Here is a 26,348-nt window from a genome sequence, read left to right on the forward strand (position 1 = left end):
CTCTTTCTCTCTCTCTCCCTTCCTTTCTTTCCTTCTCTCTTCCTTCCACTTTTTTCTCTTTCTCTCTCTCTCCCTTCCTTTCTTTCTCTTCCTTCCACTTTTTTCTCTTTCTCTCTCTCTTTTCCTTCCTTCCCCTCTTCCCCTCCCTCTTTTTCTCCCTCTCTCCCTTTATAACACCGTTCTGGAAGGCGAGCAGGGAGCAGAGGGGCGAGGGGTGCAGACCCTGAAATAGGCCTGCAACCCCACCCCTCGCTCCCAGCGGCCCCTGCCAGCCAACCACCGTTTGTGGTGGGCTCCGACGCTTGGCGCCGCGCCAATCAGCTGGGAGGCGGCGCCCCCCCCCCCAAGCTGAAACTGACGTCTGGCCGGGGCGATTCTTCCCCTGGCCGGACAGGCATGCTTGTGCTGCCAAAGGCAGCGTGTGGATGAGCCTGCGCTCTGCACAGGCGGCCCAGCTGGGAGGCGGTGTTCTCGCCCCTCCCAGCCATCGCAACCCCTCCCCTCGCTCCCAGCGGCCCCTGCGAGCCAACCACCGTTCGTGGTGGGCTCCGACGCGTGGCGCCGCGCCAATCAGCTGGGAAGCGGCGCCCTTCCCCCCCAGCTGAAACTGACGTGCAGCCGGGGTGATTCTTCCCCCGGCCAGACAGGCATGCTTGTGCTGCCAAAGGCAGCGTGTCGGTGAGCCTGCGCTCTGCGCAGGCAGCCCAGCTGGAAGGCGGTGTTCTCGCCCCGGCGGCTGCGTGTCACCAAAAATGGCTACGCGTGTCAGTGCTGACACGCGTGTCATAGGTTCGCCATCACTGGTGTAGTCCATGAGTCTGGACATTTTGATCATAGTGTACTTGGCTAGATCAGGTGAGTGATATAAGTACTGCTGCCATGGATTCTTTCACTTCTTCTGTATCTATGGATATAAAAAGTGCTGTGGCTTTGAATGAAACCACAATTCCATTTTCAACTTCTAGTCCTCTCTGTAACAGCAATTCCCAAACTTTGCAGCCTGGCAGGGAGGAGGGGGAGAGGGGAAATGGGCTGTGTGAGTGGCAGGTCAGTGTACACCTATGTGAACTGCTGAACCTGCGTAAGCAATAGGCTGGTGAATACGCATATGCACACACACAACTCAACTTGTGCAAGTTGAACTCTGCAGTCGTGCACATGTGATGGCCCACTGCTCACGAAAATTGAGCTGCGTTCACACTGGCTGCCACTCATGGGGCCTGGTTCTGAAAAGGCCATGGCCTGGTAGTGGGCCGCAGTCCAAGGGTTGGGGACTCCTGCTCTATGAGACATTTTTTAAAAAGTTCTTTGGCTATATTGCATGCTGGGGGCCCTGCTAATGATACAATTAGACAAAGCGATATGTTGGATTGTGTATTTTGGGGCATTCATGGAAGTGTAGGAGGATGGATCCACGGCTTTCCATCTGCTGTTGTTCTTTTGTGATTTGATCTTTCTTGTTTAGAATTCTAAGATATTCCTCCCTTGTGAATGTTATTCTTCTGGAGATGTTGATTAATGTGTCTTGTCCTCATTAAGGATGCTCTTGATCAGGTTGTCTAGTTTCTGTAGTTGGTATTTCCTAGGTAGGGTTGGCATTTCCTACAAGGTAAACCTATTTGCCACCCAGTAATTCTTTGGCTTTTTGTATGTATTGTGAACCACCCCGAGTCTTCGGAGAGGGGCGGCATACAAATCTAATAAATAATAATAATAATAATAATAATAATAATAATGTTCTGTCCATGATCATTGTGTGATTTTGACCTTTAAATGCTGGCAGGATAGTGAAGCATTTTCAAGAAATGCTGGTAAATACGTGCCAAAAATATGTGTTAAAAAATATGAGAAATATTTTAAAGAAATGCTAGCAAATATGTGTCCTTGATTTTTTATAAGAGTTTTCTTTGGTCACTTTTAGTATAATGTCCGTGGGTGAGCATGAAGAGCCAGAGATTTTGGTATTGCCAACCTCTCCTGAGTTACCTCCGAGCCACAGTCCACTTCCTGCAGAACCTAGAGCTGCATCACCTTCCGTGCAATCATCCAATTCTGACCCATCAGAAGAAAGCAGTCCAGCCACCACAGAGACTGAGGCTCCAGACAGACCAATTTCTGAAGGAGAAGTTCTGTACAGCTACAGTCAACTGCTAGCTGCAAAAGGTGATGTTTTTCCTGATCTTTTATCATTTTTTTAACATTTAATTTTTTTAAAGAACTCCCTATCCAGGAGAATCAAGTCCTGACGTATGTCCTATGGTAATGCAATTCCAATGCCAAATTTGTAAGAGATTTAAACATTTTTGCTGATTTTATTTTTCTGGAGAACACAAGGAGAGGTTTTACATATTTAAGAAGACTGGTTTGACATAATTCTGGGGGTGTTCCTCCAGATAGCAAGGGTTGAGAATATTTTGTAATACAAGAAAAATATCACATCTCTGGAAAATGCCTTTGCAATGTGAAGTAGTTTTGCTTCAATCTCATAGTTTTGGGGTTTGGAATGAAGTAATTGCTTTTGTTTCCCTGATGAATATTTTGTAACCAGATTAGACATGATACTCTAGCACAATCACATTTATGAGCCCTACTAATCTGGAAGAAACTCTTTCAGATTAAAGAGGAAGAGAGAAGATGCCAAACCAGTGGAAGAGGGATTGCTAAAGACTTTGGCAAAAATAAATTTTGATTTATAGGATTTTCCTATCCATTTCAAAAATCTGTTTTTGCAAATATATTTGCAGCCTAAAATCCAGTTGCAACCCAAGTGTTCATTTCATAATTGTGTGTTTCTCATCTTTATAGCTTTGGCAGAAGCAGGACTGTCTTTTCCAAACCTCAGTGACAGTTTGGGCAGCACCCTTCATGATGCCCATGAGATGGTAATAAAATCATTTAAACATGAAAAATTGAAACAAATATGATGCTGTAGCTTAATGGAGTATGCATTTAAACTGTTTCAATAAATGTCAGCTTTGGGTAAACAGTAAATATAAAATAGAAGATTGGCTTGTAAAATCGAAAAATGATCATACTTTTCTCCTAGCTGGCCCAAACGGGAACTAGTTTGCTTTCATACAGAGTAAATGTCTATTTTTAAATCCAAGCCGATGGGTTGGCAGCAAAATCTCTGGGAAACCCAAATCAATGAATGGCTTCTTAAGTTGAAAGCAGTACTTTATTTACAATGATAACAAGGTGCTGACACAGCATGTTATGGAGTTTATATCCAAAATTTCAACTCCTCTCTATTTTGTCATCTCTTCCTACGGTTCTTTCTTAAATGTAAGATAGCAATTTACCTTGCTGTGTACTTCGTTTGAATATTAATTCCAATATTGTCTGGAAAGCTGTGATCTTTAGAAAACTGGCCCAATATTTGAATAAGGTTGATGCCCTATAGGTTAATCCTTGGTTAACAACCACTTGTTCTGTGACCATTCAGACTCTTTCTTTCTTTCTTTCTTTCTTTCTTTCTTTCTTTCTTTCTTTCTTTCTTTCTTTCTTTCTTTCTTTCTTTCTTTCTTTCTTTCTTATTTATTTATTGGATTTGTATGCCGCCCCTCTACGTAGACTCGGGGCGGCTAACAACAGTGATAAAAACAGAATGTAAAAATCCAATACTAAAACAGCTAAAAACCCTTGTTATAAAACCAATCATACATACAAACATACCATGCATAAATTATAGAAGCCTAGGGGGAAAAAGAATATCTTAGTTCCCCCATGCCTGACAGCAGAGGTGGGTTTTGAGGAGCTTACAATGGTGTTGAGCAAGTAGTGGTTACAAGCAGTCTTCAAAATACCAGCTCTCCCAGCAGTCTGTGATCATGTATTGGTGACCAGGGCATTTGGCAACCAACTTTGCCATTATAATAGTTTCAGCATCCCCCAGTCTCAAAATGCCAATTTGGGACCCTCCTGCTAGCTTCCCTCAAGCAAAGTCAATGGGGGAACTCAGATAAGTCTCCCCCATCTGTACACCTTCCTGCGGTTTGCTGTGTTCTCACTACAATTCCCTGCTTCTTACTATACCCACTCCTACCTGGCAACAGCCACTCTAAATCCCACTGAACTTCTGCTGTGCGTCATTCCACACTTCCCCTGCCACTCATGTGCCCTCCCTCACCTGGTAGCAGCTACTTACTTCCTGCCCAGCCTGCTTGTTAGTCATTTTGGACTTGCAGCTTCCTGCTGGTTTCCCCACTGACTTTGGTTATTGGAAGCCCCGCAGCAAGTTGCAAGGAAGTATTTGCTTAACAGCCCTTGATCCTTGCCAAACAACAGCAATGGGAACTGCAGGGATTATCATTGCTAAGTGCTACAATCGCATGGCATTGCACTTTATGACCGCATTGCTTAGTGATGAAAATTTTGGTCCCAATTGTTGTCATAACTCAAGGAATACTTGTATACTTTTGGAGCATTGCCCAAGCTAGTCATTTCTAGGTATTGGATAAATGAGCAGATTTATCTCAGCAATAGGAACAGTAATGTGTATGCATAGTAAAATCCAGATTTAATTAGCAAGATTTTCCCTAATCAAAGGATGAGAAAGATTGAGAGTAACTGTGCCCAACCTGGTATTTCTAATTAGTTGAAATTACAATTCTTAGCTGTTGACTCTGCACACTGAGAATTCTGGGAATTGCAGTGCCAATATATCTGGTTGGTAGAAGATTGGGGATAATTTTTCAAGAATGGCATGTTTATTTTATTCAATGGAACACAACTCAACTCCAGCGTATACATACACATGTATGTACATAGTTTATGTGTATATTGATACTGTAATAAGGCTTCAGGGCTTTTACTGATGTGTTTTAATGCTCCTGTCCTATTTTTTTAAAGTTGCTATTTCATTTTGAGAGTCCAGAATGTCAGGAATGTGGTTTTTCTTTTATGAATAGCTTGCGGGGGAATAACACTGTTGTGTCTTTTAGGATGATGATCCTCCCAGTGAGGGACAAGTGATACAGAGACCCCACAGAGGAGCCCACAGAGACCAAGTCCTTTCTCTCTTCTCAAAACTGAATCAGGCTCCACTTACTTTGCCTGAAGGGAATTGCCACCCAGAGGTACCATTTATTTCTAAATCTGTTGTAATAGAAATGGGCAACTTTTTCTTCTGAAGGCGACATTCCTATACTATGATCTATGGAGATTCATTGGTAGTGGAGCTGAAGCCACATGAAGCAAGTCTGAAGTTTTATTAGCATTTTTGTTCTTTGGTAGCCAATATTTACGTTCTTAAAAATCACTGGATGTGGGATCATAGCAACAACTGATGAGTGGAAGATGCCACTTCTAATACTGATAAACCCATATTTTGTCATTTCCAATCACCAACATTATTGGTCATAATGAGTCAAATTGTTGTTGTTCTTCTTCTCCTTCTCCTTCTCCTCCTCCTCCGTCTCCTCCTCTTCCTCCTCCTTCTCCTTCGTCTCCTCCTCTTCCTCCTCCTCCTTCACCTCCTCCTCCTCCGTCTCCTCCTCCTCCGTCTCCTCCTCCTCCTCCTTCTCCTTCGTCTCCTCCTCTTCCTCCTCCTCCTTCACCTCCTCCTCCTCCGTCTCCTCCTCCTCCTCCTCCGTCTCCTCCTCCTCCTCCGTCTCCTCCTTCTCCTCCTCCTCCTTCTCATCATCATCATTATTATTATCATCATCATCATCATCATCATTATTATCTGTGCATGCTTGTGAGTAGCTGGAGAAGTCTTCTATTCCATCATTTATCAGCAATAGCGAATTTATATAAGCATCTGATTACAGAAAAGCCTCTTGTGTCTCTTAAGACAGATTCCTTTGTATAAAAAGAAAAAAAAATGATTGATTGATTTGATTTGATTTGATTTGTATGCCGCTCCTCAACGGTAAATTGATGCTTTTCTCCTCCCTCCGAATCAGGGCTCTTTTTCATAAATAAAGGAAAGTTGACACACACACACACCCTCTGCATTTGAATTTTCCTCTCCCTTCCTTCCCTTGATTCCATTTCCCACCTTCATAAATGGGAGCCACTTCGAAATGGAGTAAATGCACACTGTCTCTTTCTGTCTTTAGGATTCTGGAAACAGTGCTGGGGAATGTAGCGTGGGTCAAAGACCAAGGCTTACAAAAGCTGCTGAGAGTATCATGATGGGACACTCCGTTTACATGGGCCAGACTGCCAGCCAAGTTCCTAAAGAAGTAACTCAGCAGATGCCATCATCAGGACAGTGTGACAATGCTGCAGGTATTAGTTTATTTGAATTATTATGAAGCATCCAAACATATCATAGTATAACTTGAAACAGTTTCCGATTACCCGTTTGCAACATAAAACCATGGCTTTAAAACACCTGAAAGGGTTACTTCTTAATTCTATATGCTGGGAGATAGGTATAACCTAATGCCATAAAGTGTGCTAACTAATATCTAAATTATGTAGGGATTATATAGATTAAAGACTTTTTAAAAGTCTGCCTAAATCTAGCTAAGATTTGCTGGCTTTTAGAAAGCAAAACAGAATGTGCGTGTTCAGACTGGCATACATTACTCTTTGGAAATTGGAGCTACTATCTCAGTATATTTCTTAAGATATTATCTTTGGTTTAAATCCTGAATTTCTGTTGCCAATCAAGCAAGAGCTTAGGCAGAGGTCATAACTCAGTGGGGAGAGCCCTTAGAAAGCATCAGGTCCTATCCTTGGTGTAAGATAATAAGGTGAGTAAAACCTTTGACTTGACCTTAGAGCCACAGCCTCATGAAAGGCCCAATTCTGTAATAGGCACTTCCCAATATTGACATACATGTTTACATTTTAATATTTTCAGAAACAAATACTTGAACTAAAGTTTTTTCTTGTTTCAAGAGTTCTTGATTTAAAAGAACCAAAGACAACACAGTTAATATAACACACTTAGCCCAGAATACATTTTTCCTGGGGCAGGAGGTGGTGGTAGTAAAACTCTTAAATAGTTGTAAGTTTTTATGCTAATTCTGTAAAAAAATATGAATAATGTACAGCATGGTTATACAGTATATCATTCCATCAACAGTTTAGGGTAAGTGCCCATATTTTATTTTAAGCTTATTGCTTGCATTATAATTCAGAATTATTAACATATTAGGTCATGTGGTTATAAAGATTACATATTTTCAGAATTTGACTTTACACACAAATTAGAAACATATTAAATGAGCTTTTTAAAATAAATATTGAACTTGACCTTAGAGCCACAGCCTCATGAAAGGCCCAATTGGCAGTTCTGTGTTAGCAAAAACTTCAGAAGAGAAGGATTTAGGGGTAGTGATTTCTGACAGTCTCAAATTGGGTGAGCAGTGTGGTCGGGCAGTAGGAAAAGCAGGTAGGATGCTTGGCTGCATAGCTAGAGGTATAACAAGCAGGAAGAGGGAGATTGTGATCCCCTTATATAGAATGCTGGTGAGACCACATTTGGAATACTGTGTTCAGTTCTGGAGACCTCACCTACAAAAAGATATTGACAAAATTGAACGGGTCCAAGGACGGGCTACAAGAATGGTGGAAGGTCTTAAGCATAAAACGTATCAGGAAAGACTTAATGAACTCAATCTGTATAGTCTGGAGGACAGAAGGAAAAGGGGGGACATGATCGAAACATTTAAATATGTCAAAGGGTTAAATAAGGTTCAGGAGGGAAGTGTTTTTAATAGGAAAGTGAACACAAGAACAAGGGGACACAATCTGAAGTTAGTTGGGGGAAAGATCAAAAGCAACGTGAGAAAATATTATTTCACTGTAAGAGTAGTAGATCCTTGGAACAAACTTCCAGCAGACGTGGTTGGTAAATCCACAGTAACTGAATTTAAACATGCCTGGGATAAACATATATCCATCCTAAGATAAAATACAGGAAGTAGTATAAGGGCAGACTAGATGGACCATGAGGTCTTTTTCTGCCCTCAGTCTTCTATGTTTCTATGATGATAGATCGAGAGAATTAGTGAATAGAATAGAGTAGAATAGAATAGAATAGAAGAGTTAGAAGACTATAAGAATGATGAGATGTTTTAAATATGAGACATACCTGCATTTTTTTTAGTATCAGGAATTGGCCTGGTGAAATATGGTTGGGGGGGAAAAAAAAGAAAACAGTAAAAGAAATAAGACTGAAAGTAGAGCAACTGTAGGAAGAAAAAGTAATTTCCCCTATTCGCTGTTGTGTCATTGCAATAATTAAGGTATAATGTATACTTTAGGCTTAAAATTGTTCCCATTTTGTGTGATGCAACTCTTTATGAAAACTTTCATTATGTGTTCTTCCAATAAAGTATTTTTAAAAGGTGATATTAAGAGATTTATGGCTTAACTTTATTTATGCCAACATGGACTAGTTTAGGAGTTTGAGTTTCAAAATGTTTCCTGTCCATTGCAAAATTCCAACCAGTTATTTCAAAAAAACCATGAGCATGCATGTTATGAATTACAATGAGCTACTTTGTTAACATAAGGAGCATATTCAAAATACAGTCAGTAAATGTAAGATTTGCTCCTCTTGTCTGAGAATGACCTATAAAGAATGTAAATAGCATTGTTTTATCCATGGGATATCACATACAGTAGTGGGCTATCCATGTTTAGAGGTAGGCACTGGAAATGGCAACATCTTAAATGGAAACCCATGCTTTTAATATGTTTTTAATCTCTCAGGAGATATTCTTGGTGTTCCTGATATTACTCCTGGGCCAATGAGCATAGCTGAACTTGCTCAACCTGACTCTCTAGGGGCATATGGAAACATCAACCTGACCAACCCGACACCTCAGTTGGGTGACTCATTGCAGGTAATACGACTGAATAGCCATTGGCAATGTTTTTGACTGTTTTAGTATTATTTTAAATATATAGTACTCAAATGGATGTAATTGTGCTAATGACCCAAAGCTAGGAAGAGGTGTTCTGGATTGTGCAAAAGCTTTTCTCTATATTGCAAAGCAGTCTCTTCCTATGCATTCACATAGACTGAAGTTAAATTCAGATGTCACAAGACATTTTTCTTGATGGTCTCACCTACCATGCAGCTATCTAGAGTTTCTTTGCATCGTTGCATGATTACTAATTTAAAACATAAAGGCATATAATTCATATAGATAAGATGCAGTTCAAGTGCTGGTTGTTACTTACAATGCCTTTCAGGGCACGGCACTGGATTATTTGTGGGATTGCTTCTCTCCAGTTGTGAGGCCCAACAGGACAGGTATGTTTTGGATCCCATTTAGTGATATCCAGAAAATGCAATTCAACTTGCTATAATCCTGCCAACTGCTTGGAAAGCATTAGACCTGGCTTGGGGGTAGGAGGTTTCCTTGTGCCCAAGTTATGTTATGGCTTTTGTTGCTTGAGTATTATCTTGGTAGCCATTTGGGTGTACTGTATATATGTTTATGTGTATGGTTATGGATATGGATATGGGGTTGCATATATTATTGCCTGTATTTGTTTTTTAAGGCTTTGATATGCTTTAGCCACTCAGAGTCAACTGTAGTGTTTTGGGTGATGAAATAAATACAGAACCAAACCATACTGTATGTACATGATTTGAAGTTATTTTTTCGGTATATTTTTTAAACTTCCCAGTTTGCCTACATTCTTAGTATCTTCTCATCCCCCATCCAATCAGATCTAGCCCTACTTGGCTTTTCAAGATCAACCCAATTTAGTGAAATGCTACCACTAGAATTAATGAAGTGAAATGATCTCAAAGTCTTAGCAGAAACAAGGATTTTGCCACTTTTGAAAGGTATCTCCTGGAGCATCTCCTAAAAGAAAACACCTTAGTTTATGAGAACGCTTACTGAGTAATGTCTGTTTTTGGTAGATGGTAAGGGTAGGTCCACAAAATATGATTTCTTGCATCTTCCGTTATTCATTTCAAAGTAAAAATAAATAAATTCTGCATTCAGGACAAATGTTATTAAATGTTCTGTTTGTTCTGGTTGGCATGAATGGCTATTATAGATCAGGTCTTGTTTTATCAGTTCTGCTTTAATTTCTGCTGGAAAGAAAGCTTTGAGAGAGATAAATGTGGAACAATGTTTTTTTTTAAAATTATGTTCTTGAAGTTTTGTTTGATGTTACTCGATCCAGTTAAATACCATAATATTAACATGTGTTTCATAATTGCCACGCAGACAAAGCCCCAGGAAGCTTTCCAGGAAATACCAGTGAATCCCAGAATCATCTGTGTAAAACCAAAATCCGAAGATACAGAGCAGAAAGGTAAATTATCCTGTTACCATGTTTGAAAACTGTTGTCCTGATTCATATTGAATTGTCAGATTTGGGGAAATGTGAGTGTTGTTTAAAGTCGAGGGCTGAGTATATTAACCCATTGCTTGAACATCACAGGTAAGGAATGGACACTTGTGTGAAGTGAAGGTCTAATAAGACACATGAGAATAGGCCAAAGAGTTCCCAGTTCTCTCCACTCTGAACAGGGCTTCCAAGTAATCCAAATAAAAAAGGGAAAGGTCCTAGGCATTAAAAATGAAATCAAATGGCCTTGTGCCAGTTACAGTTTCTCAGACCTAGGAAGAAGGCAAAGCCAAGCAACTTCTTAAAATCTTAAGAAAACTGCAGGAACTGGTCCAGGCATTTGCCAGGAGTCAGTACTGACTCGGAAGCACCAACAAAAATAAAAAGAAAAAAAGGAAATCACATTTATTATATGTTGTTAAAATTTCAGTGGTATAGATATTGAGAGAAATAGATTGAAGGATATAGATGGCAAAACCATGCTTCTCTTTTGAGATTCTGGATTTTTTACACATTTGTCAGGAATAATGCAGAGATATCTTTCAGAGCATAGAAAACCTATTTTTGCATCTTCTTATACAGTTATGCTTGTCTGAAGTGTGGGATTAGTGGTGGCTCCCATGTGTCAAGATTGGAGCTACTTGATGCAATATTCCAAATTGCAGAGAGAAAAGAATTGTATAACTTTAACAATGTAAAACTGCCTAGTCATGGTGAATATGCAACTTGTAATGTAACCTGATTGGCTGACACAAGTACATAATGCACCTTTGCATAGGTATGGTTTGGTGTGGCTTGGCTTGAAGGTATTGCGGCTTAGTAGGTTTAGAGTGGCTTGTAAAATTAGGTGGCTTGTGGTGGATGAAGAATTGTAGCTATATATTGTAACTGAGAATAGTGGTTAGAGAATTGTGAGTACTACTAGAGAGCTACAGTGTAAATAGTTAGTGTAGGTTTGCTACTAAAGAAGTAAATATTTTCCTAAGAAACTGCAGTAAGTGTCTTCAATTATCTTCAAGATAAAGGTTCCTGATATCATGGTCTGAGGCAAGCTGGTTAGCTGCTGTGGCTATCTGGGTGGGCTAGCTTTTGCAAAACGTTACTCCAACACCATGAATGATCCCTCTTGTAGTAAATCCACATTGGTGCTAGAGAGAGCATATATGAAATTTTAGCCAATCTGGTTGTATCTGAGTTGTTGACCACAAGATGGCACTGGAGGAAGAGTAGGAAGAGAACTCTTCTTAGAAAATGGAAAATGATAGTCAACAAAATTATTCATGATGTTAGTAGTTGTTTAAGGGATAACTGCTTTGCTGTAAATGCCATATAAAATAGAATTTAATTAGACTGTTGTAACAGGATAACTGGAGATGTTTATTATTTTATGTTGACTAAAGTCTTTTAAGCCCTAGATCAGTTGGAGATAGCTTCAGATTACAGCCTTTTTCTACATAATAACATGTCCTACTGGACATAAAGGAAATTAGTAAATGATTAAGAATGATTTTACATTCAACAAATAATCATGCTAATATATGTTTTAGTTATCAAATATTTATGCTGGAAATTTTATAGGGTATTTAGTATAATATAGTAAATATTTATTTTTAATAATTATTATGGACTCTGAGCAGTATATACTTGACTACAAATTTATAAGGAATGAAATACTTGTTTGAATCAAAACGTTTTTTATGATTTTGTGTGTGTGTATGTGTTTGAGAGGGAGGCAGACAGAGAAAGAGATTATTTTACGTTACAAATATTACATTTATATTTACACTAGTATATTCACTTGAATTGTAATGTTAAGGAAAAGTATTAGTAAATGACTTTAGAAACCTATCTTTAAATATTATGAAGATTAGTTTATATTCACTGAGAATACAGTAAATAAAGAATTTTTTTAAACCAAATTTATATTTTTGGGCGGGATAAGATAATCTTTAATTAAGGATCATTGTCCTTTTGGATAAATATAGTTGTGCTTCTCATTTGAGTTTTCTTTTATATATACTGTACTTTTAAAAAAATCCTCATGTGAGAAATTGATATTCAATTTTTTTACACACACACGTATAATTTATTATATGTGTATAATTAAATATATTATTTACAATATAGTGAAATACATATATAAATCAAAGTGCAGGGCATGTTAATTGATAAAATTAAATCATTGGAAGGGTGCTGTTTGTTCAATTAAAAATTATTAATTTTAATTTGTAACGTTGATTTGGACAAAATTAAATAAGGTTGCTAGGCATTGAAAATATTGGGGATGTTTTTTCTTGTCTGGGTCTCTTTTAAACTTTCTCCTGTTATTTATATTAAATACTTTACAAAATTAATATTCATTTTTGTTTTGTTGGTAAATTGTGATAAGAAAACCTTATAAGTTGTTAGTAATGTCTGATACCAGTAACTTCTAGATTTGCAAGATCATTAGCCTTTTAGCTTTTTAATGAAGCCTTGCTTTATACTTAAGGCCTGCAATCAGGTGCAAATAAATATGTTTGGCTTCCTCCTGTTAACTCTACAATTTGGACAAAGTTGCTTTGTGCTGGAGATTATTGCTTCCCATTGGACCTAATAAGAGGCACAGGATGGGCAGTTCCTAATGGAGGGAGGCTATGAGGAAGAGGCTTTCTGATCTGCTACCCCAGAAGTTTCCAAAACAGTCCCTACTTAATATGTCCCGTTTTCTGGAAAAGCAGTACCTAATACTGTAGCACACAGGTGTCAAACTCAATCACGTCATGTGATGTAGTGTGATGTTTTCTGCCTTTGCAGATCTGGGGTGTACGTGGCTTGTACATGATGCACCTGGCCTGTGGGCTGCCAGTTTGACACCCCTGCTGTAGCATGCATATGAGTGTGTGGCGTGTGTGCGCGCGTGCACGCACACACATACACCTATTTAAATGTTTCTACCTATTATAAGTATCAGTGGTACCTCTATCTAGGAACGCCTCTACTTACGAACTTTTCTAGATAAGAACTGGGTGTTCAAGATTCTTTTGCCTCTTCTCAAGAACCATTTTCTACTTACAAACCCGAGCCTCCGAAACTGTAAACGGAAAAGGCAGAGAGAAGCCTCTGTGGGGCCTCTAGGAATCTCCCGGGAGGAAACAGGGCTGGAAAAGGTGGGGAGAAGCCTCTGTGGGGCATCACTAGGAATCTCCTTAGGGGAAACAGTGCCTCCACCCTCCCTGTGATTTCCACAATCACACACATTATTTGCTTTTATATTGATTCCTATGGGAAAAATTGCTTCTTCTTACAAACTTTTCTACTTAAGACCCTGGTCACGGAACGAATTAAGTTCGTAAGTAGAGGTTCCACTGTATTCACAAGCCAATAAATTTAGATAAAGCCTTTCCATATATTGATTTATCCGTGATTTATTTATTTATTATTATTATTTAGATTTGTATGTCGCCCCTCTCCGCAGACTCGGGGCGGCTCACAACAATATTTATTTATTATTTAGATTAATACATAGTTACATCATATTAAAGGGAATGTTTGGTGTAGTGGTTAAGGTGCTGGTCGAATTAAGTGACCAGGAGTTCCCCTAGGCACAGAAGCTAAATGGCTGATTTGGGCCAGTATTCTTTCTCAACTCAACCCATCTCACACGATTGTTGTGGGAAAAATGGGAAGAAACATGATGTTCATTACCTTGAGTTAATATAAAGGGTAGGATATAACTCTAATAATGGTAGGTTACAGGAAAATATTCACAACTCTGTATTATTACTATCTATCACATTTTTTAAACAGTCGATCTTGTAAAAATCTTGCTTTCTACACGAATCTTGAGCCAATTTTAATATTGGACCAACTTCCTATACCAAATACCATATGGGTTCTATCAGGCAGTAATAGCAATTATTTGCCATTTAAAATTGTTGGATCTACTGTGCATTGTTATCCTTGAGTGTATTAAACATTTAGCAAGCAGTGTAGCTGTCATGAAATGGATGATCAACAAACAGTCTGTAAAAGCTTACAAGATTTCTGTACTAGAAAATAAGATTGGAAATTAATATGTGTTTACAGAACTAATTTCTCCTATTAATAAATTAATTGCTTAAAACACTTTGCTGCTGTTGCCTTGTCATTAATCACAAATTAGTCTAATTAATTACATTTATTTTAAATTCCTACCAGATGCTTTAGCTGTGAGTAACAACACAGTCAAAATGAAAAATTCATACCAAAAAACCCAACAGTTTATTGGATAATTTTTCTTGATTTTCTTTTGAGGATTGCTTTTGAAGGACAGAATGATGTGGCAATATATACCATGTTGTTGGCTGTTGAGGTCTGGATGGGTGTCAACAGACTCAAACTCAACCCGGATAAGACGGAGTGGCTGTGGGTTCTGCCTCAAAGGGACAAGTCCATCTGTCCGTCCATAACCCTGGGGGGGAGAATTATTGACCCCCCTCAGAGAGGGTCCACAACTCGGGCGTCCGCCTCGATCCACAGCCCACATTAGAGAAACATCTTTCAGCTGTGGCGAGGGGGGCGTTTGCCTGGTGCACCAGTTGTGGCCCTATCTGGACCGGGACTCACTGCTCACAGTCACTCATGCTCTCATCACCTCGAGGTTCGACTGCTGTAATGCTCTCTACATGGGGCTACCTTTGAAAAGTGTTCGGAAACTTCAGATCGTGCAGAATGCAGCTGCGAGAGCAATCATGGGCTTCCCAAGGTATGCCCATGTTACATCAACACTCCGCAGTTTGCATTGGTTGCCGATCAATTTCCGGTCACAATTCAAAGTGTTGGTTATGACCTATAAAGCCCTTCATGGTATCGGACCAGAATATCTCTGGGACCGCCTTCTGCCGCACGAATCCCAGCAACCGGTTAGGTCCCACAGAGTTGGCCTTCTCCGGGTCCCGTCGACTAAACAATGTCGTTTGGCGGGACCCAGGAGAAAAGCCTTCTCTGTGGCGGCCCCTGCCCTCTGGAACCAGCTCCGCCAGGAGATCAGAACTGCCCACACCCTCCTTGCCTTTCGTAAAGTTCGTAAGACCCATCTTTGCCATCAGGCATAGGGGCACTGAGACATCTCCCCCGGGCCTATACAGTTTATACATGGTATGTTTGTGTGTATGTTTGCTTTTAATAATGGGGTTTTTAGTGTTTTTTAAATTATTAGATTTGTTCTTACATTGTCTTTGTTATTGTTGTGAGCCGCCCCGAGTCTACGGAGAGGGGCGGCATACAAATCTAATTAATAATAATAATAATAATAATAATAATAATAATAATAATAATAATAATGTTGCTTGAAATAATAGATTGCAGTATAATAGGAAAACAGGGATATCATCAGGTAGCATTGAACAATCAGTAAGAAGTAAGTTTGGGATGATAGAAAATGTTTGGCATCAGAACTGGGACAATTCTTATGGACTAGAAGAAAAGATGGGGATTGAGGCCTAATCACTTTCAGAAACCTAAGCAGAGTTTACAATGTTTCTCTTCTCTGATTCTATCAAGAGCCAGAGAAGTTTGGTCCTGGAAAGATCTGGGTGCCAAGTCATAAAGGACACTACTGTATAGAGCTGATAATTCACTATTTAAAGAGAAGTTAAATAGTATAAGTGGATCACTTTATGTTATTATGTATTTTAAACATTTGAATGTTGTCTTTCTTCTCATAATATTTCAGCAATTTAGTTCTCTTTCCTATTCATTCATCTCCCCATAACACTTATCATTAGTTCTGATGGAAGAATAAAAAATACAAATAGTGCCGGCATTTGACCCAAAAGGAGCTAAGATGAGGAAAAAGGACTGGAGACTATCTCTTTACTTTGATGAAGGGTGAAGCCCCTAGCAGTTATTTTAAAAAAAATATTTTTAAATATTTTGTAAGCCAGAAATCCACTACTATTACTAATAGCAGTGAAATCCTTATAAAAACAAGTGAAGAACTGCTTCCTTTTCTGTGCCTTAAATTTATTTTTCAGATGATTTGAATGTGGCTATATATGTGTATGTGGTAAAATTCTTAAACATATGTATGTATGTATGTATGTATGTATGTATGTATGTATGTATGTATATTTAGGAATATATATATATGTATCAAATGTTTTTGTATGAAATTTTAAAATTAAGGGAGACTAGGATGGTACCATTTCGGCCTTGTTCTGGCCTCATCAGCTAGCCACACCCTTCCTTACTGGGATTCGATCTGGCAGCCTCTGCCTTGTAAGGCAGAGAGTTAGCAGTTGAGCCACCATACCTTGATCCAGCTCATAGAAACATAGAAACATAGAAGTCTGACGGCAGAAAAAGACCTCCTGGTCCATCTAATCTGCCCTTATACTATTTCCTGTATTTTATCTTAGGATGGATATATGTTTATCCCAGGCATGTTTAAATTCAGTTACTGTGGATTTACCAACCGTCTCTCTCTCTCTCTCTCTCTCTCTCTCTCTCTCTCTCTCTCTCTCTCTCTCTCTCTCTCTCTCTCTCTCTCTCTCTCTCTCTCTGTGTGTGTGTGTGTATATATATATATATATCTTTACTCTTAGCCCATTAAAATATATATATATATATATATATATTAATTAATTAATTAATGGGTTAAGAGTAAAGATAGAGAAGTTGTTGAATTGATGAGGTCCTGAAAACAGAGAAGTAGGAAGCTTAAAAAAAGAAAAAGGTATTGTGTTGATGTGGTAGAAACAAGTTAGCTACAATGGAATAGCCTTACAAATGTTGTTAATCTACAATTGTTTTCACAATGCCTCTTTTTTGCCTTACCTCAGGCCTTTAATAAATTTAGCTATTTCTAAGTCCTTTTCTAACTGCACAAACGTTCCCTACGTTGAGAAGAAATATTGTTGCAATGTGTGTGTGTGTGTGTGTGTGTGTATGTATATACATATTTAATATTACTAAATTATTAAATATTACTAAATAAATTGCCAGTGTCAGGGTTCCAAATAGCATTTGAAAGTAAATCAGACTCTGAGGCAAAGTATTCCTCAAAGTTCCAATTTATTAGCAGACCCATGTTGGCACATCTGGGAGAAATCCGAATTTTAAGTCCCAGAGGTTTCTCCACCCAGTTGAAAGTTCAAGCCCTTGTCCTACACCCTCAAGTCCATCAGGTTGACCAATCTCCATCTGCCAACTTGGCAGCAACTCCCATCTCCTTTCATGCAGGTACAGGAATGCAAAGACAAAGGATGACCTTGACAATCTAGAAGGAATTGTTATGGCTACATGCAGATATCCCTCATGCAATGACCCCTCCCAAATTCCCATAGCAAATGATACATTTTAAAATAGCGTAAAGTGTAGCAGGCCAAAGACCCCAAGTAAAATGGCTTCAGCCTGACAACTCATTTAGAAACCTGTGATTATCACTATGATTTATGATGAATATATTTTTACAATGACTATGATCATGATTTATCACATATGTAGTGTTTGTATGTATGTATGTATGTATGTATGTATGCTGAGCTTATGCACCGGAGACAAAATACTCATGTGTCCAATCACACTTGGATAATAAAGAATTCTGTTCTATTCTATACTAAGCTGATTCTGGCAAAAAGTGTTGCAAAAATGTGGATTTTTAGGTCAGCTTCCGTACTAGTAAAGGGTGAGATAAAGTACTTGAATGCTGAATCAAAGTTTGATGATAAAACAGATGGTTGAAAGGAGAAAAGGAAGAAAAGTAGATTCTGTCAGAAGTAAAGAAAAGGGAGGATTATAATAGGGCTTCTATCTACCTAAGAAAGGCTTTTGCCAATTTTTAGTAACTTTTCATTGGGGTTAGAAGCTTACCAGGATGTAATACGTCAATCTATTCTACAAAGCATCTGAAAGCAGAACAAGGACCAGTGGGTGGGAACTAACCAAGGACCGAACCAATCTTGAAATAAGGAGAAATTTCCTGAACAGTGTTTCCCAACCTTGACAACTTGAAGATATTTGGACTTCAACTCCCAGAATTCCCCAGCCAGCGAATGATGGCTGGGGAATTCTGGAAGTTGAAGTCCAGATATCTTCAAGTTGCCAAGGTTGGGAAACACTGGACTAGAAGACCTCCAAAGTCCCTTCCAACTCTCATTCTGTTAACTTGAATAGTTTTGTCCTGATTCTGGGAGCAATAACACATATTTTAACGCTACCACTCCCATTAAGAGAAGGGTGGGTTCCTTCCGGTTCAGACCAGTTCGGCCAAACCATTAGCGACCTGTTGGTGATGTGATGTCATGGATTTGGTTCGGTGGGTGCTGGTCTGTGGGTGCCGCCATTTTGGTGAATTTTTCTGTGCTTGGATGGCTTCTCTTCCGCTGCTTGAAAAAGAGCCCTCCTGCCCAGCCAAGGCTTAAAACTGACCTTTATTTCTTCGCTTGAAGCACAGCCAATTAGGTCCTCAGCTGTGCTTTGGGTGAATTCTACTTCTGAGCATGCACAAAAGCGAAATTCCATGAGGGGGTGTGAGTGCGAGTGGCGCACGCACATGCATGTGAAATGTCGCAACGCAAACTGGTGGAAAAGGTAAGTATAACCACCCCTGAAGAGAAGCCAAACATGCAGGCAAGACACGAATCCCACTGGCATCACACTTGAGTGATAGGGAACAAAAGCAGATGATGACAAGATGGTGAGGCTGACCTGGTTTCATCTTTTCAAGCATTGGTCATATTGCATACACAGGGAGCAATATGAATGATAAATACAGGAGAACCTCTCTGAGATGCTAATGATTGCATTTGCCCAAGAGCCATCTCATTACCCTTGCCGAAGTTTCTCATAAATTGGATCTGTCAGTCACAGCATGGTGCCTGTCATTCTGACACATACCAAGCAGAAAATATAAAAGTGTCCTTAACTGCCCTCTGGCTTAACCCCCACCCCACCCCACAATTTTTTGCAGGGTCCATTTTATGTATGCAAAATGAGGCTATAGCAGAAGCTGCTTAGAAAAACCATTGTAAACATCTGCATTTGTCTGTTTTGATAACTGAATAGTTGTTGCGTCTATAAAATAACCCCCAATCATTCAACTTCCCCTGGCCCTGTGCAGATTCTCATGAATCACTTTCAGCGTTTTCTTTTGAAATGAAAAGGTATCAGTCTCAAAACAGTTTCAGCCAGTAAGAAGCCCTTTTTAAAAAAAAAAAAAAATCAATTTAGAATCTGGGGGAAAGGAAGCTTAGGTGTAAGAGTCTGTAATTGGAAACTGTTTGGTTCTCAGCCTTTGGCCAGAGAGGGTCCGCTATTAGGGTCACTGCTGATGTTAAAAAGATTATCAGTGAGATGAGTGATGCTGCTGAAAAGTTTTGGTATCCAAACAAGGATTACAGTGTTCCCTTGATTTTCGCGGGTTCCAACTTCGCGTAAAGTCTATACCACGGTTTTTCAAAAATATTAATTAAAAAATACTTTGCGTTTTCCCCCCTATACCACGGGTTTTCCCGCCCGATGACGTCATTTATCATCACCAAACTTTCGTCCACCTTTAATAAATATTTTTTTAAATAAACTTTAATAAAGAAACATGGTGAGTAATGATCTAAATGGTTGCTAAGGGAATGGGAAATTGCAATTTAGGGGTTTAAAGTGTTAAGGGAAGGCTTGTGATACTGTTCATAGCCAAAAATAGTGTATTTACTTCTGCATCTCTACTTCGCGGAAATTCAACTTTCGCGGGCGGTCTCGGAACGCATGCCCTGTGAAAATCGAGGAAACACTGTATTCCCAACTGAGATTTTCGGATGTAGTCTCTGGATCCCAAATGTATGGGGCATTAATTCTGCTAGTCCATCCGAGTTTGTCTTTTTAGCAACTTTCCTTATTTTGGTGCCTCCAAGAGTTGGAAGGTCTTCTATCCTTGGAGGTCTTCTAATCTAACCCCTTGCTCAGGCAGGAAGCCCTATACCATTTTAGACATTTGGCTGTCCAGTCTCTTCTTAAAAACTCCCAGTGTTGGAGAATTCACAACTTTTGAAGGCAAGCCATTCCACTGACTAAGTGTTCTGTCAGGAAATTTCTCCTTTTTTCTAGCTTGCTTCTCTCCTTCATAAGTTCTCACCCATTGTTTCTTGTTCTACATTAAGGTCCTTTGAAGAATAGATTGACCCCTCCCTCTCCCACACACACATATATTATAGACAGAATAGAATAGAATAGAATTCTTTATTGGCCAAGTGTGATTGGACACACACGGAATTTGTCTTTAGTGCATATGCTCTCAGTGGACGTAAAAGTAAATATACAATTGTCAAGATTGTATAAAAAGGGGGGACATGATCGAAACATTTAAATATGTCAAAGGGTTAAATAAGGTCCAGGAGGGAAGTGTTTTTAATAGGAAAGTGAACACAAGAACAAGGGGAAACAATCTGAAGTTAGTTGGGGGAAAGATGAAAAGCAACATGAGAAAATATTATTTCACTGAAAGAGTAGTAGATCCTTGGAACAAACTTCCAGCAGACGTGGTTGGTAAATCCACAATAACTGAATTTAAACATGCCTGGGATAAACATATATCCATCCTAAGATAAAATACAGAAACTAGTTAAGGGCAGACTAGATGGACCATGAGGTCTTTTTCTGCCGTCAGTCTTCTATGTTTCTATGTTTCTAAGAATCATGAGGTACAACACTTAATGCGGAAACAATATTAATAAAAATCTTAAGGATATATTATTATTATTATTATTATTATTATTATTATTATTATTATTATTATTTTGATTTGTATGCCGCCCCTCTCCGAAGACTCGGAGTGGCTCACAACAGGAATACAAAATACAAATCCAATGATTAAAAACAGTTAAAAACCTTTGATTTAAAAACACTCATAGAACCCAAACAAACTATACATAAAACGGAGCGGCTGAGGGGAATCAATTTCCCCATGCCTGGAGGCAAAGGTGGGTTTTTAGGAGTTTGCGAAAGGCAAGGAGGGTGGGGGCAGTCCTAATCTCCGGGGGGGAGTTGATTCCAGATGGTCGGGGCCGCCACAGAGAAGGCTCTTCCCCTGGGTCCCACCAAATGACATTGTTTTGTCGACGGGGCCTGGAGATTAGATTAGATTAGATTAGATTTATTGGATTTATATGCCGCCCCTCTCCGCAAACTCGGGCCAACTCTGTGGGACCTAATCGGTCGCTGGGATTCATGCGGCAGAAAGTAGTCCCGAAAGTATATATACGTTATGTCTACAATTTCCAGGAGTCCCAACAGCAGAGTTTGTTTATTTATTTATTAGATTTCTATGCCGCCCTTCTCACAGCAACTTAGGGTGGCGTTGACCTAAGCATGACTCACCAACAAAGCAGCACTGCTGAATGAATTCAATATTTGGTACTTCCCGCAATTGCTACCAAAAGCCTGTAGGCAGAGCTTAAAGGCTATAGCTTTTCCCCGCTGTTTCTCTCAGCAGCATATGTTTTGAAATTGTGAAATTCCTTCGACAATTTTTTAAAGCAACCTACAAAATAACCCTTTAGCTTTCCAGAAGGCCCTGAAGTCCTGACTGTTCCCCTAAGGATTGGGCTAGGATGGGACTTGGGTCAGGAGGTTAGTAGCATGGTTGGTATGGCACCTGGTGGGAAGAGTTGCCATGTTTCTACTCTTGTGTGGGGACACCCACCATTACTCAGTATCATATCTACAGTAACAGTCATGATTGAACAGCAGATAAAATTTCACTGCAATTTATACTGTAGTTCCTAATATGCTTCAAAAAATGCCTGGGACTAAAGAACCATAATAGATAGTATGTGCCAAGTCTCTCTGCAGATGGTATTAGATGCAGAGTCTTCGGAGAGGGGCGGCATACAAATCTAATAAATAATAATAATAATAATAATAATAATAATAATAATAATAATAATAATAAAACAAAGAAGGAGCTATTACTGAAACAGCCTTCATAATGCAGGGGAAATTTAGGAAACCACCTTTGTTGACAAGGTTAGTGTCTAGGTAAGGATATGTTAGGAGTTAAGTCTCAAATCATTCAGCTTAAAGGCTTGCAGACCGCTTTTGAATTTTCAATATTTCTGTATAAGAAATCTGCATAATTATGATCTAAAATAGGATCTTTTCGCTACACAAGTCACAAAGCCAGGTAGGAAAACCTCAGTTAAACAAATGAGCCAAGAACATTATAGACAATTTATTGAGAATGATCCAAATGTACATAATTATGTGTGTGCCTCTAGAATTTTCTGTTCATTTAGCAATAACGAAAAGTTTAAATTAACCAAATCAGCGTTGCCTAATTTTTTGAGATCACCAGAGTTTTCAGCAGCAATTCCATGCAGCCATTTGCAACTCTTGTTCATTCTTTTGTTTTCAACAACTTCTTGCCCTGTAATCAACTGAGAATGCCAGCTTAGTTTACAGGTAAATATTTGGAGGGAAAGATGCAGTATAACAATTTGCACGTTGTTTTCAGAAGCAGCCCCATGCATAACCATTGAAGGAGTTTCCAGAAGGTGAAAAACTCTAGGGATAGTTTTGTTCAGTTTATTTATTTATTTTATTTATTTTATTTATTAGATTTGTATGCCACCCCTCTCCGTAGACTCGGGGCGGCTAACAACAGTAGTAAACAGCATATAACAAATCTAATCTTTAAAATAATTAAGAACCCTTATTTAAAACCAAACATACACACAAACATACCATACATTAATTGTATAGGCCCGGGGGAGATGTCTCAGTTCCCCCATGCCTGACGGCAGAAGTGGGTTTTAAGGAGTTTACGAAAGGCAAGGAGGGTGGGGGCAGTTCTAATCTCAGAGGGGAGCTGGTTCCAGAGGGTCGGGGCCGTCACAGAGAAGGCTCTTCCCCTGGGACCCGCCAGACGACATTGTTTAGTTGACGGGACCCGGAGAAGGCTGACTCTGTGGGACCTAACCAGTTGCTGGGATTCGTGCAGTAGAAGGCGGACCCGGATGTTGGTTATATATATATCAATCATATCGCAGAGAGTAATGTTGTGAGCCGCCCCGAGTCTTCGGAGAGGGGCGGCATACAAATCTAAGTAATAAATAAATACAAATCTAAGTAATAAATAAAGACAAAGAAATAGGCAAGATCCATTACCAAAGCAACAAGGCAAAAAACATGGCTTCAATCCAGGTGCACTGGTTTATGAAAATGTCTAAACACTTTCCTAACTCATAGGAGTATAAAAGGGAAGGGAGGTAAAGCACCATCAGACCCACAATAACCAAGCTTAATATGGATAGATTAGTCCTCTGGGGAAGTTTATATTTTGGTCTTCTCTACATCATGGGGCTGATGATTTATCTGAATGTTAAATGTAATTGCATTACACCTGATGTAGCCCTTATTCTACTGAAAACTGATTTTAGGACATCAACTATCACAAGTACATTTGCTGCAACAAAGCCAAACCCTGAGCTTATTGTTATTTATATTTCCATTTATTTATTTATTTATTAGATTTGTATGTCGCCCCTCTCCGTAGACCGAAAACAGTACCCTGTCATTGTATTTTTGAATTTCATTATACAGTATATGTGTAACAAAGGTTTGCTTTTTAAAATCCAAATCTTAGCAATGAATTGCCTTGAGAAAAGCAGAAAGTTGTAACTTTCCCATTTGTGGTACAGTTCAGAAGCGTATCCTTCTTTACCCTTACATTCTATAATTTTACAAAAAAATGATTTATTTCACATAGAAATGGACAAAGTGAATTTACTTTGACATACACTCATTGCAGTATAACTCCTAGTTCTCAAGGTTGCAAAAAAGGATGCACTTATATTGCATATGTAATTCCAACAATGTTAGCTTGATGTTTGTAACACTCCATCATTGTAAGACTATGTGCTTTGTTCTATGTATAATCCAATATCAAACAGATCTATATTAATTCACTGAAATATAGCAATTAACTCAGAAATCCATTTCACATAGTAAATGAAAGTCATGCCTATTTTGGTAACAGTCTTAATTGCCAGTGTTTCAGTATGCTTTTTGCGCCTCTCCCATCCCATCCCATCCATCTAAAGAATAATGGTAGTTTTTGGCAGGCCTTAAGATTTTTAAAACTACAGCATACTTTTTTTTAAAAACAATCAAGTTATTTGTACTAGTCTTTTTGCTTCAGTATCACATTTCTTTGGGGAAATTACTATACATCCCTTCCATTTTGCTCTTGATAGGCCAGTAAGGCAGTCCTATGTAAATGTATATACAGTATGTATGTATCAATATGTACTTGCAGAAGCCACATTCTGAACAAGGGTAGGGTCAGTAGAAAATGGCAATAACTGGGTGGGCATGTGGCAAAAGGCCAAAATAACTGGGCAGGGATGGAAAGAGAGAGACACTTTGTTCAGGCATTAATTGAAAAGTTAACATCCAGCCAACCCTTAGCCCCTCCTAAGCTTAATCTTCAAATCTACATTGACTGTCAGCAGTAGCTCTGCAATTAATTTCACATTTCCTTGATTCAGAATCCTCTTTACAAATGATTATTAAAAGAAAAAATAACTGTAGGAGATGACCAGGCTGAACCCAAGGCAGGGGTCAAATGCATCATCAGTCATGAGTCCTTTTTACCCGCACGAGATCCAGGTCTAGCCCACCTTGAATTCCACTGACTTCTCTACTTCCAATTTACTTAGTAGTAGTTAGTACGCATTGTTCCCTCTAATTTTTTTTGGGGGGGGGGGGGGCGCGGAAAAGTATAGTGTCTGAGCGGCAGTCCCTTTGGGACTGGGCGGCACAGAAATATTAAACAAACAAACAAACAAACAAACAAACAAACAAACAAACAAACAAAAAACCCACCCTGTTTTGCCTCAGTGAATTTCAAAATAAAATACTGTACTGAGTGTCTATAACAGTGAGCTCATAATAGGGCAACTCTATCAATATCAAAATGCCACTTAAATAGTTGAGCTAGTTTCAAACTAGATTTTGATTTTCTTTCTCTCTTCCTTACTCCCATTCTTTTTCTTTCTCTTTTCCTTCCTCTCTTTTTTCTATCTGTTTCTCTCTCTTCCTCTCTCTCTCCTTCCCTCTCACTCTTTCCCTCTCGGCTTCTGGGCAGGTTTGGAAAACTCTGAGTTGATGATGATTTTTAAGTGAGCGATTGCTCACTGCTCAGCTTAGAGGGAACTATGGTTAGTAGTTCAGACTAATATCAAGCCGGGGAAATGGGAAGGTCCAGACAATTTAAATGGATATAAAGATTTATTACAAACTTAGGGTCTCTACAAAAATTTGAACTACTAGGTAATTGGCAACTCTTACAATAACTTTGCTTTCTCATCTAGTCCGACTTACACCTACATGGCTATGACAATTAAGCATACAACTAAATATGAGCATAATATAAATCAGGGATGTCAAACTCACAGCCTGGGGCCTGAATGCATCACGTGCTGGCTACATTTTAGTGAAGGGGGAGTCATAATACGTCACGTGATGAAATGTGACGCCACAAGTTTGACACTCCTGATGTAAACCCTTCAATCTTGCAAAGTACATGTTACTTGTAGTCTTAAATTTTACTGCTGAATTCATCTTCTTTTGTAACAGTAGTAAGAAGAGGTCTTGCCACTGACTGAGTCATTATTAATGTGAGAGGGAGTCTGGTAGCAACTTTTCAGACTGACAAAAGGTATGAAATGTTGTGAAATACAGCTGACTTCCTAGGTGCATCATCTGGCTAAATTGATGTAGGATTTAAATTGGGTTCCCCTTCTGTCCTCTTCCAAAACCGATGCCTTGACAAAAGGACCAACCTGGCAGTTTTTTCTTTCTTTGACACCAGGCTAGAATTGAAATGTCTGTATTATAAATGCATGTCGTATTAATTAATGCATTTTGCTTTATACTGTACTTATTAATGTGATAATACTCTGAACTAGACCACTGTGAAACTTATGGCAGAGAAGTGGGAGTTTCCAGGCAAGTTTACTATGATTCTCATGCATGAAACTATTTCTGACCACTTAATGAAAAATGTGTTCAGCAATGCTATTGATAGATGAATAACTGAGCCATTTGAGAATCAA

At 39.0% G+C, this 26,348-nt stretch overlaps 1 protein-coding gene across 6 annotated transcripts in view; it reads left to right on the plus strand.

Annotated features, from left to right (window-relative positions):
- Positions 1-26,348, plus strand: part of KIAA0586 (KIAA0586 ortholog) — a 99,561-nt gene that overhangs the window by 60,866 nt on the left and 12,347 nt on the right. For all 6 annotated transcript variants that reach the window (XM_070750171.1, XM_070750189.1, XM_070750152.1 and 3 more), the window contains 6 exons: positions 1,922-2,163; positions 2,806-2,882; positions 4,944-5,078; positions 6,063-6,234; positions 8,674-8,807; positions 10,155-10,242. In XM_070750171.1, coding sequence (XP_070606272.1) covers positions 1,922-2,163; positions 2,806-2,882; positions 4,944-5,078; positions 6,063-6,234; positions 8,674-8,807; positions 10,155-10,242 — 848 coding nt within the window. The remainder of the gene's footprint in view (positions 1-1,921; positions 2,164-2,805; positions 2,883-4,943; positions 5,079-6,062; positions 6,235-8,673; positions 8,808-10,154; positions 10,243-26,348) is intronic.

This window comes from Erythrolamprus reginae, chromosome 1, assembly GCF_031021105.1.
Source record: "Erythrolamprus reginae isolate rEryReg1 chromosome 1, rEryReg1.hap1, whole genome shotgun sequence".
NCBI classification, from domain to species: Eukaryota; Metazoa; Chordata; class Lepidosauria; order Squamata; family Dipsadidae; genus Erythrolamprus; species Erythrolamprus reginae.